This window comes from Serinus canaria, chromosome 2 (genome assembly GCF_022539315.1).
Source record: "Serinus canaria isolate serCan28SL12 chromosome 2, serCan2020, whole genome shotgun sequence".
NCBI classification, from domain to species: domain Eukaryota; kingdom Metazoa; phylum Chordata; class Aves; order Passeriformes; family Fringillidae; genus Serinus; species Serinus canaria.
This window is the reverse complement of record NC_066315.1, coordinates 82,910,466-82,932,046: the sequence shown is the minus strand read 5'-3', so window position 1 is coordinate 82,932,046 and position 21,581 is coordinate 82,910,466. Positions and strand designations below refer to the sequence as shown.

The window sequence follows — 21,581 nt, the reverse complement described above, 5'->3', positions numbered from 1 at the left end:
ATCGAAATTATGTCATGTTGAGTGTCTTCTAGGAAGCATGGCCTAGTTCCATGCCTTTATGTCAAGCAGTGGACTATTCTTCTCACATAAGCAGAGAAGTATAATTGTGAATTAACAAATACTGTTTCTTATTATCAGTATCTGTGGGTGCAATGAAAGAAATTACAGGCTCAAAGCCACAGCTGATGTATGCATTGGCGTGCTGGAAATGAGGCAGGAGGCCCAACGATAAGGTTGACCAAGCTTGATATACAAGTAGTCAAATAAGCTTATAAAGTGATTCTAGTTCCCATGCACAGTGAGAGGCAGGCATTTGCATGCTGTTACTCTGTTTTAATTGGAAGATAAAACATCATTTGAACTCTTCACCTTGCTAATAATTTATACCATGACCTATTTTTTTCCTCAAGAATAAGGGTCAAAATGGAAAACTTAGACTTGATCAAATGCATTACTCCTGTTCAGCTTTTGTGGTGACCTTAATGTATACCTCTCTGATAGAATCAAAGCTCAGTAACTTTGAATTTGGAAGAGCACCTTAGCATATGTATTTAAAATAAAGCATATGCTTAGATGACCCGAGGACTGGGAAGGAAGATTAGCATGTGTATGTTTTCCTGAATCAAAGCCACTGGGAGTTTCCTTCATTCAATCAGAAAGCAAAGTACTCATCAATTCATTTTTATGGCCAGTGACAGCTAACCAATACAGAACAGATTTTCACTGAAAGATGTTGCATACTTGCAGCCTGAGCTTCTGCTCGTTCCACAAAATGAAAGAATTTCACAGAAAAATGCATCACCTATGCTCCAGAAATAACACAATTACAAACATAATACCTAAGGATGTATGAGGTGTGGGTTTTTTAAGGAAGGAAAGCACTTTTCATTGAACCAAGTGACATAGCTAGGGAAAAAGGCACATGAGCTTAAGTAGTCTCAAGGAGCAGACGAAGAAACCAAGCTTGAAAACAGCCCCCTGGGAGAATGTTTGGTTAACAATGTCAACAGTTGGAGGTTTAAAAATATCTTGAATGATCATGTGCTTTTCTTTGTTACAGGTCCCTCTGCTCGTTTGAATCATGTAAAAAGAATAGGTAACTGGAAAATCTAACCCCGTATGCACCCATAATCATCATTCAAAGTCTGAAGTGGCAAAAAAACATCAAGAAGTTTAGTTTATTCTCTTGACTCCAAGCCAAAATAAGTTGTAGTTAATTTTCTGTGTGTTCCTGCATAATGGTTCTAAGGGGAAAATATGTTGCTCTGCTGTAAAGCTTCTGTGCCAAGGAATTGTGTTTTGCCTCTGAATATTTAAGGTTGCCAATAAACTATTCTTGTTGGCAGGTTAATAAGAATATAAACACTGTGCAGTCCTGCGTTAATACTTAATTGTGTTTATGGGCAAAACTAAAAACTTTGCTAGTTATCTGAAAAGTAATACTCATTTCCAGCTGTTAAAAGTATATAACTATTTCAAACTATTCACTTGCTTCTTTTTTGATTTCAAGAAGGGCTGTATGCGATTAGGGTGAAAACCAGAGTAAAGATCTATAAAAAACAATCACAAGAAAAAAGTTATGATACCTAAATTGTCATCTGCTGGGGTCACTGGTTTTAAAAATTAAATTAACTTTGTATCTCTGCTGGAGCGCTGAGAAAGCAGGCAATCAATAATGAATGTGAGACAGTGTCTATAGAAAAGTTACTTACGGGGTATGACGTATAGAATGCTAATGTGCAGAGATATGCTGAACCCTGGTAACAAACATGGAACTTCAAAAATACTGACCCACCTTAAAGGATCTCTATTTGCAACAGACTGTGAAGGTTATAAATATGATTCAGAGTATAGTGGCCGAAGATGTAGAATTCATTCTGCACTGTGAAATGAAGCAGAGCTGGTTTATGTCAGTAACCAGGACTTTTGTGGCCTATTGTTCAGGTCATGCATAAGTTGGCCCTTGGTTTCTAATGTGTATGGCTGTTGTATGTTGTCTCACAAGTATTTATAGCAGCATCTTTTTCAAATGTTAACTACTTGGTAGTTGTTGTTGTACATATTTTGAAAATATTTCGTTAAATTGATTAACTTAAAAAGGACAAATGAAAATGCTTTTTCACATTTCCTATATTGTAATGAAACTGAAGAAGAGGAAGTTTGTACATTTACATTTTTATAATTACAGACTACAGCAGTGGCAGATTTTTTCTTTAAGCTGGAATTTAAAATGTATAGCTATGGACTGTTGAAAGCACGAGAATATTTAGCCATCTGCATTTAATGTGGGTATATATTATGTATTATAAAATATTGATGTCTGTTAGTGCCACGAATAAAAACAAAATCAAAACCTGACATGATTTTAAAGGCTCTTTTTTTTGTTTTTCATATTCATTTTTTTTTGTTTTTCATATTCATATTTTTCATCTTCTGAAAGAAATTAGAACTAGAAATGGACTTTAGCAAACCAGTATGCTGTGCGTAGTATCTCAAGTCCAACGTAAAGTATCTCAAGCCAGGAAAGTGCTCACAGCTAACAGTTTGTAAGTGCAGTAGAAATCACCAGCTAGGATCAATATGTGAGTTACATAACATTTCAACAATGATGGAGTACTGGTAATGTTCCCTTTTCTCATTAGGGAAGCTTATAAATTCAGAATTAAGGTGCTCAGTTGCCCTCTGTGAAAAATAGGACCACCTCTTTTGATTGTGATTATCCTTCTTTCGCCTTTAAAGTTTTCTCAGTGTGCTAGAGATCAGAGGCACTACCATGTTGAAAATGTTATCACAGGAAAAGATTCAGTCACTCATAAGCTTGATGCTGTAGATATTCCCCAGAGCAGCAAATACTCCTTCTTTGCCTGGCTGCTGCAAGGCAAATTTCAGTGCATCTCTCCTTCTGCTTGTTCTTAGTGTTGCCTGAAGGCCCTGCGTGCATAGCCCTTCTTCCTAACAGCCTTTTAGTGTAGTAAGGTATATGAGTACTTACTGTACAATGTAAGGGATTCAAAACTGGATTTTTGGACAGTAACATCCTCTGGGTTTCACAATGCAAAAGTTTTAGTTCTGGGTGCTGGCACTATATAGAACTGAAGTTTCTAAGTTTTATTCATAGCTAAACTTCTGAGTAAAAGCTATAAAAACAGCCACAAGATAAGATGTCCTTCACTTTTCAGAAAAAAAAAATTACAGAGACCCTGATGGCTCAGTCACAACTCAGACTAAAAATGGAGGGGGAGTTCAGTTACCTTCAGTAGGAAGCCTAGGCTGGTATTCATTCCCTTCTCATGTTAATGGGACTTGTGTCTGCTCTTAAACTGTCATCCAGGTGCTGTTGAACTCTTGGTAGGAGCTCAATTTAACCCCAGGTGAATTTAGATTAGAAATTAGTAGATTTTACTGTAAACCCAGTTATAATGAAGTTTAGTTACCGGTATGATCCTTCCATATAGTAAATTCCTGTTCATGCTTTCAGTAGTAATAATGGTTAGCTCATCCTGAATTAAAAGAAAAACCCTGAAATGTGTCTGGTAAAGACATGGCCTTCTCAGCAACAAATATTTTCATCTATATGGCTGCTCTTACTCTCCCACGCTGTTTGCTAGTGCAGCACAGCCTGTGTCTAGAGATGCACACGTTGCCCAGGTTACACCCTGACATGTCCTGTCATGGCACAGTCTGCAAGCTCCTTTCTATTTTGAAGGACTGCAAGAAGGACAGGGAGATCCCCTTTTCTTTGGTGTCTCTTGTCTCTCCGCCTAGATTTTCCCCACATTCTCTTGCCTCAATTCAACCAAAGGAAAGGCTCAGATATATGCCTGATTTATCCAGTCCTTTATATTTATTTTTTTTAGTAAGAGTTTGAAATTAAGTGAAAAAATGGTATCACCACGGAAACTGAATGGAGAACTTGGGTTTGAGATCTTTATTTATTGCACAGGTATAATTTAATGTTCAGGGCTTAAAGAAATCCAATCTCATTACTCAAATAAAAATTTCTACTTCTTCCTTCCCTTTTTTTACATGTTTTTATTATTTTTTTTTAAACTTGAGTTTAGAGTACTCATCAACCATTAAGTCAGACATCATTAGATCTCTCTGGTTAGATATTTAATTTAAATAATACTGGTTGTCTGCACAAGCCATTTGATTTAGAGGAGTTCAATACACATTCTTTGTTTTTTAAAGACAGCCTGTTAATATTAGTCATGCAAAGTATTGGACCAAAGGACCTCTTGACATGCACATCAATCTACAGATTTTCAAACATGGCAGGGTTCTACTTCCCCAGCTCATGCAAGTGATTTGCACTATTTATGCTACATTTGCCACAGCCAAAAATTAACACTTCATCAGTGTGTAGGAGAAGGAAAGAGAACAAGAGATGCATTTATGAAACAATGGAAAGCTACACCCTGAGATGGTTTTCCCTCTAACTTCTCCAGAAAAGAAAGGAGCAGTTCTATTGTTGAGTGCTGCTTAGCATTAAGCACAAGGTTTAATTTGAATCCAAAGATTTGCACAAATCTTGATTTGAATCAGTTTGTCTGGAAGGAATGTTTATAAATCGGTTCTTTGTTGGTGCAATATGAAAAATAGTTGTCTTCTGCAGCCGTTAATTAGCAACTTTTACATATGTAAAGTATTTATTTGTGTGTATTGTTTCTCATCTCTAATCCCCTGTTGGGTTACATATGCGTTATGTGCACCAACGTGCTTTGCCTGTGAGACGTCTGTTAAAATTTATTAGACTATTCCCATTGTTTCTCCGTTTGTTGTTGCTGAGCACACACAATAAAATACTCCATGCCCCTGCTATATAGCTTTAGCTGCCATAATGGTTGCATTTCCCCACTTGCAGAAAATGACCTTTGCAATGACAAAGTTCTTTGTTAAACAAAAGATGAAACAAATTCCTGATTTTTCAGTAATGTTCACCTGGATTTTGTGCATGACTGTTTTGATTTGCTTTACTTTTTTGTTGCTGAGTATGGTGTGGAGTTTGGTTCATAGCTGATGGCTTCCTTTGCTGGAAAAAGTTTCCCTGTAGTTGCATTCTCAGGGCTGTTCATCAAAGTATGGTAAGATGGATGACCCTTTCCAAGGGCAAAAAGGTAGCTTTTTTGGTTATTGTCACCAAATATAATTATTTGTTAAATAAATATAATTTGCCTAAATACTAGCAGGTTACATGATGCTGCCCACTATCCACTGTTTGTCTACCAACTTTTTGTTCTTGTTTAAACCGTTTCTGATTTATTGCAGTATTGAAGACTTCAAAAAGAGAGAGAAAATAGAACTACTTAACAGGAATATTGTGTTTTTCACACTTTAGGAGTTTAGGAACAAGCTCCCTTCCATAGTCTGTTCCCTCCCATCACTCATTCCATATGTACAGGAGCACACGCGCACAGAGTCTCCTTCGTCATTTCAGAAGGTCAGGAATAGTTAAAAAAGCATCTTTACCACGGGATCCTTTTCCATTTTTAACAGTAGCTTTTTTTGTCCTGTAAAATAGGAACTTCCAGAAAGTCAGGGACTGTGTTTTGGCGCAGTCACAGCAGTGATACACTGTCACTGCTGGAAGCAATGTCAAATCCAGCTCCATATAGTGCTATCTTCAGCCAATTTCTTTTCCTTCGGGTTTTTTTTTCTTCTTTCCTTTCTTGTCTGTTAGCTGATAAAAGCATGTAAGTGCCACGTCTCTTCTGAGGTCATTACTGTGCTTGAAGCCCTAAAAGGATGTCCCTTGAACAAAGCATAGGGGTGTTGCAGTTGAACACCAGACTGAAAGAGGACATTTATTCATACACAAACATCACTGGCCAGCTTGCAAGTCAGGAGCTTGAAAAGGAAACCTTATTGAAAGAACAAGACTGGAACATTATTGTCTTCTACATCAGAACCTGTGTTTACTGTAACAGGAACAAAGCAAACATAGTGCAAATAGGCGTGGGCGTCCTTTGTCTTGTTCCATGCATTTAACAGAGGGTTTCTGTCAGAAGCACTGGCATCTGTCCCCAGTAGTGCTTGGCACGGGTGAGTGGGTCACAACTCGAGAGTACTGATTTTGGTGGCACCACTGTTGGGTTGTGCCACTGGTTTGGGCTTTTTTTGCCTTGTGATAAGCCAAAATGTGGTTTGATTTAGCCAGTACTCGAGACTGCAAACCGAGTACCTGTGCTGCAGCAATGAGCAAAGGCTCCACACGTGGACCACTGTTGAGATGGAGAGTGATCCATGAGCCATTGTGTGCCAAGTACAGCACCCAGATGCCAGTAGCCAGTGCAATCTCATCTTCTTAAGCCAGAGGTAATGATAATGGTGAAGGGAGAGGGAAATGGATGCATCTGCCTTCTGACAGAACTGAGGAATAAGCCACATGTAATTCAAAGAGCTGCAGCCCTCCCTGTCCCAGCAATATCTAACAGTGCAAAGGACATGCAGGAGGTGACTCAGTAAGCAGCAGGTCCATCAAAACTACTGGTAAGTCTGAATTTTACTGACAAGATCCTGAAACTGCACATATCTCTGCTGACACAGCTACCTGGTGAGTTAGCATGCTCAAGACCAGTCTAAAACTCTCCCCAGTATAGACCCTTTGCTGATAAAATCCAGCCCTCAGTCCTTCAGTCAGCTCAGGAGGTGGGTGTACCTGGCAGGTTCCCAACCAGCAGCACCAAACGTAGAGCAGTGGTTTGGCTGCCTGCACAGTGCATGCTTCCTCATTCATTAGCCTCGCTGCTAATGTTCCAAACTTCCCAACTTCTGGAAGGAACTGTCAGAGGCAATTTGCAGGCAGCCAGTGCTGCAGAACTGCACAGAGTTATATTTTTATGTGTTGATGAATAATTTAGCAACAATTCTGTGTTATGTAAAATTACTGCTTTACTGCTACTGGGGCCAATGTTCGTACAAAGTGTTCTAAGCCCAGTTGTACAAGTTAAAGCTTGCTAGTTTTATCCTATGCATCTGTCATTAGAGATAATTTTTCCAGGTTCAAACTGGGAAGCAGAGCAGGTCTTTCATTCCAGGAGTGGGAAGTTCCACATCCTCATTCTCCTTTATAGTCCTGATCACTCTACCTATTTCCAAGTGGTCAGTTTTGCACTAGGTTGTGCAGTAGTGCTGGTTTTCCCACAGAGCAGGAGGCTATGTAATACATTTCCATTAAAATGCCATGGAAATCATCAATCCTCCAGACCTTTGATTTATACTACAGAGCAACCTAAGAGATATTTTCATGAACCTAATGTGGGCAGGGAACACAGAACATGGGCAGATGTACATATATCTGGTTTTGGTTTCAGATTGGAAGTTTTTTCTTTGAGATTCCACCTATTCTATCCTCAGAGCAGGGCTAAAAGATTAGGGAAATAAAGGAGTATTATTGCCACCCAAAAGCATGCTTGTAAGAGTAAAGTGAGATTGAAAAACTTCAGTAACTCAATATGGTCCACATCCAGAAATGGAGAAACTCACAGGCTTCCTTAGGACTCTGCATCTGAGCGACTGCTTCTGCCGTATTCTACAAGTGTTGCCAAGAGATGCTTAGTTGCAAATGCAAATATGTTCAAGGCTGAAGGATCAAAGAGCAATTAAATTAAAAACTGCTGACAGGTCAATCTTAATAGTCATTTCCATGCTGAAATAAGTCAATAAATCTTAGCATGCAATAAATCTTACCACATAAAGGTGGGCTTGCATAACAGGAAAATGTAGTAAAATATAGCAATATATTTTATGCAAATGCTTTTTAAAAGTAATGAGTAGCATGTTTTATTCATCTTGTCCTGGCATCAAAGCGGTCAAGAAGACATTGGACTTCTGGAATGGGTTAATCCTCTCCAGCAGCAGTGTGCTGAGCAGGCAGAATGCCTTCTATTTATATTACTATTTACTTATATTTGTAAATACAAGCCTTAATTGAGCTCCTGAGTCCTGCTGTGTTTGGTACTGTGCAATCACCACATAAGTGACTGTCCCTGCCCCAAAGACCTTTACAAACTAGAAAAGTCAGAAGAGGAGGATGGGAGCAAAACAGTCGTGTGACTTGCCTGAGGTCACCCAAGTTGTTAGTGGCAGAAGCAGAACTGGAGCCTGGGATTCCTGTGCCATTCTTTGGTTCTGTTTTCCAAGTCATACAGTTTCCTGGCCTATATAATAAATGCAGTAAGTATGGATCATATAAGAAACTAACTCAACCTCTCTTGGTATCAACCTCTTTTAGTAACTGAACATGCCCTTGTGTTTTTATCTGTTCTCTCAAATGCATTAAATATGAATAAATATTAGATAATGCTCCAAGGTACTTGTGTCTATAATGACATACATTTCCAACAAACACATAATACAAGAGAGATTTGGAATCCAGCTGCTAAATTTAAAACAGATTTTCTGTGTGGTAGAAACTCCCTGATAGTTAAATAGCCAATATGTCCATCACAGCTTCCTGCCCACCTGTAGCTGTACTGCCTGCTCTCCCCAAGGGAAGATCCAAGAGGAAAAGGTTCCTGATCCTGCTGCTTCAGCAGTGCCTGAGTGCCTGAACAAGGATCTTTCTATTAGCCCCTGTGTAAACACAGGATGGCAGCCCTGGCAGACAACACCAGGTGGAGGGAGCACGGATCATTTTAAATCATTTGCACGTTCTAAATCACCGGGCACGAGCTGTGAAGAGTGGATCTTGTGTTGCACGCTGCACTTGGGAGGCAGTGGAGACTATTTCCAGCTAATAAAATTCACAACAAATGACCCAACACAGGAGAAGTCCTGTTCTCAAGGAAAAGCCTTACACCAGCACAGGCTCACAACTTGCCCTTTTTCTCGCAGTGGAAAGATGAAGATTTTAATCCCAATTCAAAAACAAGTTAAAACATGGTGATTACAGTAATTGCACAGACAAAAATAAAGGGTTTGGGGACAACCTGTACTTCTCTTTATCTCCCTCTCTTTTTTTTGCCTTCGTTCAGAAGAGCTGCTCTTAGGCTTTTGTGGTCTATGGCAAGATGCAGTACCTCATTTCCAGAGGGTTTTTCCTGGTGCTAACAGACAGCATAGAGCCCAACCCAGAGCAATAACTTGCTGCATGTTCCCAAAATTGTGAACAAAAGGAGAGGATTTCTTGTTTTCCTCGGAATGCAGGTCTCATGTTACTTGTCTAAGGATGCAATATGAATGAGATTTCAAAACTAATTTCAACCTGTTCCCTTTGTATACCTTTAACCAGAAGAAAGATTTTCACTGTTAACAACAATGGCAAATATGCCCTTTTGGCTCATAGGACAGTAAATTGTCACCAATAATCAAAGGTGGCATTAGAAAAAACAGGCTTAACATGCCAAGGGAGATTTCTCCCAAGAGCAGGTAACATTATTCTCCACAGCAGCAAACCAGTCCAGCACTGAAGTCTGCCAGTGAAATACCAAATGGAAGATGTAAACCTGGTTTTATAAAAAACACATCCCAGGTCTACCTGACCTGTGCCTAGGAGCAGATTTTATTTTTCAGTGTGTGAGGCAGAATTTTCAGAGATGAGGAATGATGAGTCAGACCCACAAAATCATGAGACCAGAATCCAGTATGATGAGGGTTGCATTTTTCTGTTTTTAAGGGAACAGGTTCTGCCATGTGGTTTGGTCTGCCCGATTTCTAAAACTCCTTTGTCTGTCTGTGGGGTGTGGGTAGAGCTGTCAGCACCATCCTCTCCTACTTTGTCCCCCCAGCTGTGCTGCAGGGTCAGGCAGGGAAACCCAAAGTGGCCCCAAAGGCAATGAGCAGTTCCAGGAGAAGGGATGTTGAGTCAGCACAGTGAGCACGGCTTCTCACTCAGCCCCTGTCCACACCAGTGTCTCTACACAGGACATTAATTGCTGCCTAAAAAGGAGAAGAATGAGAAGAGGGATGAAAGTGCAATATTCCCTGCAAGCACTGTCATTCATGCTATCAGGCTACTGAATGTTTGACACACATTTGCCAGTGAGCCAGGTAGTTCAAGCCAGTGCTCAAAAAATGTCTGGCCAGATTACTTGTAAGAGAGTTGTTAGAATATTGGTGGGGAGGAAGACTGTCTTGAATGTTTTTGCTTAGGCCTGTTGGACTCAGGTTTTGCACTGGTACAGCTATTTCTATTCAAGGTGTGATATTTTTTACTGAAATAGATAAACCAATAGGAACCACTAGTTGGGAACACTTGTTCTGGCACAATGGTGCTTTATACTAGTGCAGCTTATTCGCCTGCTTGTATGGAAATAGAAATTCAAGCATAAATAAGCTTCTTTATACTGGTATAACTGTTTCTACCCTAGGGAAATTAAACCATTTTTACTATGCTTGTGGAGTTACAATTTTGTGTGTAGCCAAGCCTTTGCAGTAGTACCCCTTCCGTGTAGAAAGCCCTCATGGCTGCCTGTGCCTCACTGTGCCAAAAAGCTGCAGAAAGTCAATGAGATTATTCAGATATTAGTTATCTCACTGGATGAGGCTATCAAAATCTGCTGGAGAGGGAGGAGTGCTTTCATTGTACTTTAGTTGTCTGCTAAAATAGTCCATGTATCTGGCATGGTTTTGCTGATATCTAGAGGCAGCGGACAACAGATATGAGAGTCAACTTTTTGTAACACATTGCAACAGGAAGAGTTACTTTTACAATGTCTTCATAAGTTCATTTTACACAAGAGGAATAAAGCTCTGGTAGCAGAAGCCTGTCACTGTGAGTCTCTCTGCTTTGGAAATGAACATCCTTCCTTTGCTCACACCTGGGTATCTCCAATTTAACCCAGCACGATACAGAAGCAGAAAGCCATTATCCTGTGAGATAATAGCTTCTTCAGTTGTCATCGCTTACAGACAGTTTATGTTGAGCAAAAAAAAGAAGAAATACAACAGTTAAGGGTAGTCAGCAACCATGTGAAGCTTTTCACCTTAGAATGCCTTGCAAACTCTAGTTATATTTAAACTCATCTCGCTGGAGTATCTATTGTCTATCTGTGTGGGTGCTCTGTCCTTTCTTTAGTGCTCTATGTAAACATACCAGGAAGACAGGCAACGCTCACAGGTCAGTGTGTGTAACAGGAAAATGCTTGAGCTGTGCACAGCAGTGGTTAGGAAATGGTCAAGCTTCTGCTGTTGGGTCTCCTGTGGGAGGGGAGGGAAGAAGGGAAGGGAAAGGCAAGACTTTGTTTCTTGATGCATCTAGTTGTGCTCCGAAATGGAGTCAGCCTCTCCTTTTAGGTGATCAGAAAAGTAACTTAAAGAATGGGCTGGGAAATGATTTTTAAATACCTGCTGACAGTGTGATTACTTACTGCATTATAGATGGAGTATGCAGGTTGGTGATCCAAGTCTTTTCCCACTAAATGTGAATTCACAGTCTTCCTCTCTTTGTCTGGAATAATTTAGAGGTCGTTTTGGCAGTGTGGAACATGGATTAATTCACCTGCTATCCTGATGGCCATTATGAGAAAATCACTAAGTCAGGGAAGTGCCTTGAAGTCTTCTGCAGACATGAGACTATTATTCAGCTGCAGAGCTCTGTGGCCCTTGAAGCAGAGTTGCAAGGGTGAAAGTCACTGCTCAGCCACTAATCACATTGCCATTACATGGAGTTTTAATCAGCAAATACTGGGCAGATACAGCTCGGGTACCACACTGTTAAATACAATGGAATTTGCCCCACAGATGACTGTAGGTCCTTGTTGTTAAATCAACTCTGCCTGTTTACCTTTCAGCTGCAGATCAAACATATGAAATGTGCCATAATCCAGCTTTTCCCACATCAGAGGATGAAGAAACCACTTTCCTGTAGCATTGCATATAAAGAGGTAACATTTCTTCATTTGCCTCACATATCAAGATTCAAGGTAATCAGTCATTCATTCTACATCATAAATAATACATGTACCCAACCAAACACAAAAGGCTGTACTTCTGTCTGTTTTCCCTCCACACTTTAATAAGATCATCTGAATTTCAAGATGAAATGTACAGTCTCATATTTAAATCATTAGGTCCCTGTGTGGTATTTTGTCTCATTTTTGCAAGGTCAGGGTGCCCAATGTGGTCAAAGAAAGAAAGAAAGATAATGACTTTATCAGCAGAACAAAAAACTGATTCAGAGTGAAGAGAAAACAGGGGACTCATAGAGGGTAAAGGCTTGCTGGGGATTTGCAAGTGAGCTGTAAATCACTGCTTTGAGACTACAGTGAGATGCACCTTCCCTGTGGTACAGTGTCCTGCCATAGTGAACCCTCAGCTCCTCTGCTGGCCCTTTCCCAGGCCTGGATGTGTTTTGCTGAAAGGATAGCAGTTCAGCTTCCAAAATACTTGTGGCAATTTTAGGGAAACTGGAACACGCAAAAAAAAAACCCAGAAATTCCCTATATCAATATGGGTCCAGGAGCTAAAACTTCCTGGTTTCTGTGCAGTTTCTGGCCATGATTGCCTGTTTGGAACAGAGGATGGTCCTGAGACCCAGTAAGCCTGGGTTACATTTTTGCCTCCCCACAGACTTCCTCCATGACCCTGGGCAAATCACCCCATTCTTGCTCGTCCCAGTTTCCAGACCTGTATTCATACAGGATATCCTCTCAGCTGGCCTCCCCTGTCTTGTCTGCTCCAAAGAAAATCTGCCAGAGGATGAAGAGGGGGCTGAATTGTTGAGCATTTGTTAAGCACTGGGGAGGTCCAAAACTTAGGCAGAAGTTGTGGTCCCCCTAACATGGGTCTATCATAATAATGTGATTACTTAACCCATCCAGCTTCCCTGGATGTTGAACTGCAGGAATTTATGGGATGTGGCCCCCTCAGAAAGGTGCTGTGGGTAATGTTTGGGAGGCACTGCTTAGGTTAAAGGTGCTAAGTTGTCTTTACTGTCAGGTCCCAGAAAGTGCTCATATGAATGCATTGGGCACAGAAGTATCAAAATAAATGTTGCAGCTCTTATTAGTCCTAGCACAAGCAGAAGCAGGACCTCAACGCAATCCAAGAAAGAGTGACAGAAAAATTTGGCAGGAAAAGTACACTATATTCTCATGGCCTCTTTAAATAACAATTTACTAAAAAAGGGTTGCCTATAAATCCAGATAGAGACAGACAATTGAACTCCAAAGCTAATTTATAAAAAAGGTTTCCACAGCCTACATGCCCCATGTTATTTTGTGTAGCAGCCTGGACCACAATAACCTGGGCAATACCAGGACCTCTCTCGGCAGCGACAATTTGGGCACAAAATAGCTACAGGAGTGCATGATTAAATGTAGAGTGTTGAATGGGTAACACTTGCAGAAGTGTCATGTCTTGCCCCCTAGTTATACCCATCATAAATTTTGTCCAGCTAATTAAGTCTTCTGTGATACTCAAAGGTATTCTCCCTCTTCTGTGATGCTCCTTACAGGACTTTTCAGTGAGAAGTGAGGAGGAGATCACAAAAGACCTCTACAGATAATTAACTGAGCTGTGGGGGTGGTCCAGCAAGTGCAACCACATGACAACTTTAACACAAGTAATCTCATTCAGTCACCATCCAGTTTGGGCTAATTGTACTCTTGTGGCAGGTTGCTTCTCCCACCAGTCCAGCTGTCATAGCAAGCTTTGCTCCCACCATCCTCCAGGCCTAATTTCCAGCTGTGGTGCTGGGGGCAAGAGCAGACCTTGGCAGCTGGTATGGAGCTCATGGCATCACTCCTTGGCAAAGAGGTCAGAGGTTTTCAGAATCCAGAGTCTCCTCACAGCCAGCACAGCCAGACCATGGTGGTCAACAAACCGCTGACCACAGAGCAGTCATAAACCCAAGCTGAAGATTATTCATGAGAGGACTAGATTGTTTCCCCCTTCAATTATCTTTTTACTGCTGAAAGAAAAAGAAAAAAATCCTTTAATTATATGGGGTTTCTTTTCATGTCCAAGGGTTCAGGATAAACTAGCATGCTTAAGAAAGAAAATGTCCATACAGGAGAAGATTAAGAATTCGGACTATTCAAAACACATATTCTTTCCTAATGATTTTCCTCTCTCCTCTAAGGTACTGAAAGAAGATGGGCTGATAGGCATGTTCCTGAACAGCCCTTTGTACATGACATGGACATGTATCTAGGAATTGATATATATGCAATGAGTTATATTGACTGCCTTGTACTAAAATTAATCACAACCCAGATGGAATGTGAAAGATTTTACACACACACATATGCACACATACACACACCAGCAGGTGTCTTACCTCCTGAGGAGGTTAAAAAGGAAACCTGAAAAGTGATGGATGGATGAATAAGAGTCCTCCCTATGTTTGTTTAAATATGAATCCTCTGCAGTGCTTATCTAAACCCAGAGCTCTTAGAGATGCTGATAAGCATGACAGACCTATTACAGCTTCATTTGAAAATCTCCAGAACATGCATCCAGCCCTTTCACGTTGACTGAAAACCCGCTGTCCCCAGAGCCTGCTGTGCCCACAGCCCCCAGGCTCATCCAGAAACATGAAAAAACATGGAGTGTTGCATCTCTGTGCCTCATCACTTCCAGGCATCGCTGGTAAGAGTTCACAGCTCCCCTCTCTCCTCTGCAAATGCTGCCCAAGCATCAATAATTATTTTGCCTTCAGGTCCTGACTCACAGCCCAACTTCATCCCTGGGTCCTGTGCCACACATTTTAAGCCAAAGATTGAGGTTCTCCTTAGAAACGCCCTTCCTAGCTTCCCTTGCTCCTCCTGGCAAGCAACCAGCTCAACTGCTAGCGTAACCCTGGCTCCTCCAAAAAAACAGCTGAATGACCCTGGTTTCCTTCCTCCCAGAGGGCACAGGCCTTTCCAGCTGCTGAGATGGCTCAGGCTACCCAGGGGGATTTTTCTGAGGCACAAGCAAATCTTAGGGAGGGAAGAAGAAGTCACAAAGAGGGCAGGGAGCCACCTTCCAAAAGCAGCCTGGTGCAGTGTGCCTCCCAGAGTGTGGCAGGGCCTCAGTAAATAAATTCACTGGTGATTGCTTTAAGCCCTTTTTGCACATGCAGTCCTAGACATGGGATCTGCCCCAGTTTCTGGAGTAATTATGGTCCTATGGGGTCCTTTGGCTGAAGGCAGTCAAAGGTGCACAGCAAGAACCTGTTCCTCCTTGGTTTCACTTGAGCACAGTTCCAGCAGATGGGCATTAGTGAAGGAATGACTGTAAGTGCTCTCCATGTCTTGGGGGCCTCCCTTTTCCTGCCCCACCACAGGCTATTGAGTTAAAACTCCACCACGACTGGTTTGTCTCACAGATCTGCTCCCCCAAGAGTGCAAAGCTTGCCCCCAGATCATGAACAAAAGTTTGTCAGTGGCACTCCTCAAATTTTTCTCCAACTCTATGGATGGTTTATGAGCTGTCACTCCCTTTTGCCAGGTCTTGTCTATGTGATTGTCATTAGCTTTTGAACTTCCTAAAGTAAAATTTCCATGGGGACATAGAGCTGGAAGTGGTCTTTTTGCTCTGCTGCTGCAAGCCACACTTATCCCCCTTACAGATCATCACTTTTCCAGCTCTAGTGTTTGAAGCCTTAATAGCAGCTGAAGGGCAGTTGCAGTCCTTCTGTCCCTTATTTAAGCCTAGTCAACATGTGTTCCTGGGAAGTTTATGTCCTTCTACCCCTGGAAATGTTGGAGAAATGCTGTAAAACTTGTGAGTTGAAAAAAGGGGTTAAACGTTGACTTTCAGTGGCCTCATGTTCAACCACAGTGAGCTCTTAGGTATGGCCCTACCTTTCCTCTGCGAGTTCAAACCACATCCCCATGTCAGGCAGCTGCTCTAGAGGGACCAAAAGGGTGTTTTCTGCCTTCTGCAGAGATATGAGCTTGTTTGCAGCCATGTAGCTGAAGAGTGTATTTGCACAGCAGAATAGCTGGCAGCTATTGTGGTAGAAATGGGCTCTGTAGCCTGCTCAGCCTTACAGGTGAGTACCTGCCTGCTTAACAAGCTGTTGTTTTGGGGCAATTTTTAGGATCATCTTGTATTACAATAGCCCAAGCTTAAAAGCTTTGATGTCTCTGTGATAGGAACTTCCGTTCAAGAAAAGTTTTTTTTTTCTCCGTTAAAACTAAAAAAAAATCTAAATCTAAAACTGCAGGAAGAAGTCCTAAAGTGTTTGTTTAATATTTTTGGTCTGCAAGGTAGTTTTCTGATAGCCTGCCCATCGTGAGGACTAATGAAGTGGATTGTGCAATTTCTCTACCATTTGCTGAAAAGACAAGGTTATATGATTTTTGAGAAACTGTCTCTCTCTACTGCTGGGACTTCAGTGAGTAGAAGCAAAGAGCTGAGCACATTTGGGTTCACCTGGTCCATATTTGGGTATGGTTGCTTTGCTAGCAGTAGTGGTACTCCACAGGCTCTCCTGGTACAAAGCACAGGTGGATAGCTTTCTCCAAGTCCTCAGGCTCACATCAAGTATGACAGCAAGAGGCACACCTGAAAGTCTGAGCTGGAAGAAGAAAAAGAGAGAGAGAGAGAGAGAGAGAGAGAGAACCTGAAATTCTGAGCCAAAGTTTAAAGAAAATACATAAACAGCTTTCCTATCTTTTATGAGATGAGAGAAGCGGTCAGGCAGGTAGACTGGAGTTTTTGTTATGGTTCTCTTTAAGGCCTTAAAGGAGTTGAATAAAAGGCACCATTTCATATCTTTCTTTTCTAAAGATACTGAATATAATATGTGGTTTTATCTGATTAGAGAAGCAAAATCCTGACAGAAGGGGAAAAGATGTATCATTTTCTGAGGGAATGCTTCCTGCTGGTTTTTGTAGCCCCTGGGCTAGGCTGTAAGCCTTTGGACATGATAAACTCTGTGACCTCCTCATGGGAATGAAAGGTGGTTTGGTTTTTTTGCCACTTCTTTTTTTTTTTTCCTTACTACTCCAAGTAATATGCAGCTTGGCTGGAGACATTAAAGGACATTAAATTACTCGGTTTCCAGAGCTCACTTTCCTTCTTAGAAGGACAGCTTCTTCTTTTTTTCTTTTTTTTTTTTTTTTGGCTTGATAATTTGATGCTGCTATCTGGAAAAAGGTCAAGCTTGCTGTCATTGTACAGCATTTGTGGGTATTTTCTTAGATGGGAAAAGGCTGGGTGCTGTCACCCTCCGTGCTATACAGGTCCTGTCTTGCCCTGAATATTGCAAAAACGTCTCACAATTTCATTAATAGAACTGAGGTGCTTTAGTAGGGAAATATTACTCTGTAGAGCATTTGCAAGAGTGATTTCTGTATCAAATAGAGATGACATCTTAATTGCTAGTTGTGGACAAATCCTCTCCTTCTAGAGTAAAGGCAGCTCCTGCAGAGTCAGCACTCGTAGCTCTCCTCTCCTGAGGCTGAATGCAATGGCCTGAGCTTCTCCTTCTGATATACTCCTCAATTATACGTGTGACACCAGCTAAGCTAAAGTAGGAGCTCCTTCTAGGTGGAGAGAGTGGCAGGGTCCTTTCCTTCCAACACCGAACAAGGAATTGTATCAGGAGAAGGAAAACTGTGACATCCCCAAACTCGCTGTTTCCCTGCAGCACTACAGGACCAGAGCTTTCCTGGACTTTCCCTGGGTATCCTTTACACTGCTTTATAACTCACATCTCCAAGACAGGCCTTTTAACATATATTCAGCGTGGCCCCCATCCACGGCCGTGCTGATTACGGGAAAGGACTTCTTGGAGCAGGATGGGTTTTATCCACAAGCTCTTGGGTCACCCCAGCAAATCCCTGGTAGCTCTCTCTCTCACCCAGCTGGTCCATGGGGTGCAGCACTGCCCATTGCTCCATGAAGCAGCTCTGAAAAAGAGCTCAGCCTCCTGCAAAGCCCCAGTGTCCATAGCTGCCTTGCTGGATATGTTGGTGGCAGCACAGCTAGCTGTGGTTTAGAAAGGTGGAGAGAGAGGCTGTTTCTCAAGAGAGCTTGAGGAAGAGGCAGAGACTAGAGCCGTGTGCTCCAGTGCCCATCTCCACAGTAGCTTAGATGCACCCTAAGAGGCTGTCAGGTGTTTGTTCAAGGGAGCTATCAGATGTCTGAAGGCCAGCAGATGCTGCTGACAGAGCTGAGCTGGGCAGGGCTGTCAGGACTGCCATGGTTTGCTGTGCCCTTTCCTGCCTGAGCCAGCACCACCACGGCATGACCTACCAGTCCCATGGCTCTGGGGAGATCACACAGTCCAAACAGGTATTTGCCCAACACAACTCAAATTTTCAGCTTAGGAGATGTGGCCCAGCCAGGGAAGAGCTGCATGGCTCTGTGTCTCATCATTCCAAACTGCCCTCAGATGCCACATCCCTTCTTACAGTCATGTCACTCTTCTGCCTAGGGTATATTGACTCCTTCTACCACTTCCTTCAGACAGTGTCCCCCACTCTCCCATCCTTCCACCTCAGCAACTGTGTCTGATGTTCTGTAAAACCTGCATCGGTCCTCTCCTGCCAGCCAAAACAACAGGATGCCTGCCCCATGCAGTAATAAAACCTCCCTGTTTAGAGAAGCATATCAAAACCTCCTGGCTTTTTTCCTGGAGTCTCTGGCAGTTAGCTGCCATATAAGGGGCTTCTTCCATTTTTCCTTCCCCCCACACTCAAGGAAAAGTGCTTCCCCCTGTGTTTCCTCCTGCACTCAGGGGCATGTTCCCTTGCAAGGCCACAGCTCCTGCCACACACACATGCACAGGAGCACCCAAACACACATCTCATGCCCCTGCCCAGCCACCCTCTGCTCACTGTCCTTCTCTCTCCGTGGGAGTTCTGGGGCCCATTGCAGGGTCTGCCCTTGAGCCCACCCCATCTCCTGCCTGTGGCTGCCCTGGTGGCTGGGTCACCTCTCACCTCTCCCATGTCCCCTGACTCCTACTATCTCACTTTCTCCAGGACTGCTGGAACAGGGGGAAAGCAATCCAACATTCCAGCAATGTTGGATGAATACTCATATTTCTTGCATGATTCAGTCACATCAGGAAAATACCTGAGCTTCTGAAACGAGATTGAGATGTAGACATCATCTCACCAGCCCACGTAAGTAAAAAGCACATTTGGATTTTTTCTACCAAATTAATAAGGTTAATTTAAACCCCTGTAAAATATATTCTTCAGGTTGTCTGTTTCTTTTCTGCTTTTAGAGTCCTTTCAGTGCAATTGGGAAGATCCAGAACTACTATGTCAAAAATTACTATCAGCCTTCAAATGATATCACTACATCCAGGCACCAGGCTGAGAACAGAAAAAAAAAAGAAGAAAACCAACATAATGCAAAACTTGTGATGTGATCCCGAGCTGTCAACATCAAATACTTCTGGATAATTAGAGGACCAGACATGACTTGCCCAAATGGATATTTGATTTACTGCATGTCCCCACAAATATATACTCACGGGTCATTCAATCCCTGCTTCTGAAGCAAGGTAGAGACAGTAGCAACTGCAGGCAGGGATACTGTAGTGCTGGGGAAGGGGATGGGCTTGGGAACTCCCTCCCTTTGAGGACTTCCAAGAGAGAAACAACCGGGAGCGTAATGCCAGTCAGGAAATCTTGTTCACTGGAACTTCTCGAGTCTTTGGTGACCAGATAGCCATGTTTGACAGCTAAAGCAGTTTGGATCCATCTTGGTGTTGTGCCTGTGCATTGGGACAAGAAATAGTTACATGGAGCATCTGCCCAGCCTACTCCTCGTGGCAGGACCATAAGGTTTAAAAGCAGCAATGGAAAAAGCCACCACTCCAGAAACACTGCGCTCTGTGGCATCCCAGCTCTGCTCTACTGCCCCTTCTTCAAGACCACAGAAGAAGGGAGATGCTCTGGGGTAGGTGAGGCATTTCTGCATCAGGAGGAGGTTGGAGGCACGGGCAGGGGCTGGGCATGCAGTGTGTGAGAGAGCTTGGGGTCAGGCATGGGGGTTAAAGGAAATAGGAAGAAGGTTTTCCACCTCCTAAGACCTCCTAAGTGAGGAATTAAAACTCCCATGAGAGATGAGGGAGAGCAGAGTGATTCTGGGATTGGACAGGACTGGGAAGTCATTGCTTGTGCCTCAGCCCTGAGTGATCCCCCACTTTCTCCCCTGGGGAAACGCAAGGAGAGGGGAGGAAATGGATTGGCAGTTTTGGCACTGGATCTCTGTGACACCAGCCCTCTGGCCCCAGCAGTTGTGCCTTAGGGGGAAGCAGACAGGAGCCCTGGCCCAAGGCAGCTGTGGGACAGCCAGAGGAGGCAGTGGGAGGAGAGACACCCCAGCAAGGGCCGTGGAAGGAGGCAAAGCCCAGCAAAGCCCTATTTTCAGTCCATACTGTCAGGCAGGATTTGTTCAGGGACAATACATTTCCCCGTTGTGACAGCTCTGGCAGACGGTGCAAGCATTGCTGGTCCAAAGCTCTGCTCAGGGGCTCGCTTCCTAATTAGGAAGAGAATTTGGGAAGAGTTCCTGAATTTTTGCTGTTGTTTACCAACATCCTGGTGGTCACCTTGCTAGGGCAAAGCACTTCTGCAGCCTGGAGGTATTTGATAAGAACTGCCAGAGGACAGCTGATGGAGGAAGTCTTCATGGTACAAATGGTCCCACAAAGGTTCTGTCTGCACAGAAAGGGATGCACAGGCTTGGACCTGACAAAGAAGACAAATAAGCAATGATTTTTGAGGATGTATTTAAAGTAGAATAATGAACCTTACAGAGGAAGTTTTCATAGTCAGAGTGCAGGAACAGGAGAGGATCAAGCAAATTAAGAGGCAAATGTAAGTAAAATACAATTCTTTTAAGGAAGGGCCTTTATATACACAACCAATAATTAACTTCTGAAACTTACTGCCCCAGCTGCTATTATTGAGGTCAGCAAATAAATAAGATTTAAAGAGGCCCATGAATAATAAAAAACACCAAGCGTTGCACTCAGTAGAATAACAAATTACAAGGGATATAAATCACCATGCTTTAGATCTTAAATAATAATAAATTGCCCAGTGATTAGAAGGCAACTTTTGCTAGGGGCAGGTTCCTTGGTAATTGCTCATTTTAGCACTTCTTGCCCTTTTCTTCCCCCTGAACGTGCAGTGCTGGCCACTGCCTCAACAAGAGAAATGTGTCTTGATGGTGAGCAGACATTTTCTCTGCCTAGTGTATTACAGTGAAGAATTTCAGCTTCTTCTCTTAAATAAGAATTACTTAAAAGGGAATTTCCCTTATATAAACAGCACAATAGCAGCAGAAAACCTGCAATATGCCATTGTATTCTGCAGTGTTAGGAAAAGAGATTAAAATAAATAAAATTATTTTAGCATTTTTAGCTTTCTCTGACTAGTTCTTAGCTTTTGTCATGGTTTTCTTGTCTTATTTGTTTGGGGCTTTTTCACAGAGGTCATAAAAAAATTCAAGATAAACATTTTGCTTAGACTATTGTGTTTTTGTGGCACCTACTTTTAGCTGGTCTGCCAGACAAACTGATTTATAGATTGGATAAATGCATGTTGCTTCAGTTGACACACCAGAAAACCTAGGTTCCAGCTATTTAGACTCCAGCTCCTTCCTAATAGAGATTAATATAGTTCTCTGAGTTAACATTTAATTTCTGGGCTGCCAAAAAGAAAGTAATTTGAAGCAGCTAA

At 42.3% G+C, this 21,581-nt stretch overlaps 1 protein-coding gene and 1 long non-coding RNA gene across 6 annotated transcripts in view; both read left to right on the top strand.

Annotated features, from left to right (window-relative positions):
* Window positions 1-2,358, top strand: part of COBL (cordon-bleu WH2 repeat protein) — a 160,032-nt gene extending 157,674 nt beyond the window's left edge. For all 5 annotated transcript variants that reach the window (XM_050970353.1, XM_050970355.1, XM_050970351.1 and 2 more), the window contains one exon: window positions 1,061-2,358. In XM_050970353.1, the coding sequence (XP_050826310.1) occupies window positions 1,061-1,078 (18 nt within the window). In that variant the 3' untranslated portion in view covers window positions 1,079-2,358. The remainder of the gene's footprint in view (window positions 1-1,060) is intronic.
* A 9,386-nt stretch (window positions 2,359-11,744) lies between these two features.
* On the top strand, window positions 11,745-21,158 carry LOC127059169 (uncharacterized). The gene is made up of 3 exons (XR_007776720.1): window positions 11,745-11,825; window positions 18,864-19,007; window positions 19,112-21,158. It is a non-coding gene; the product is annotated as an uncharacterized LOC127059169 (long non-coding RNA).
* The last annotated feature ends 423 nt before the right edge of the window (window positions 21,159-21,581 follow it).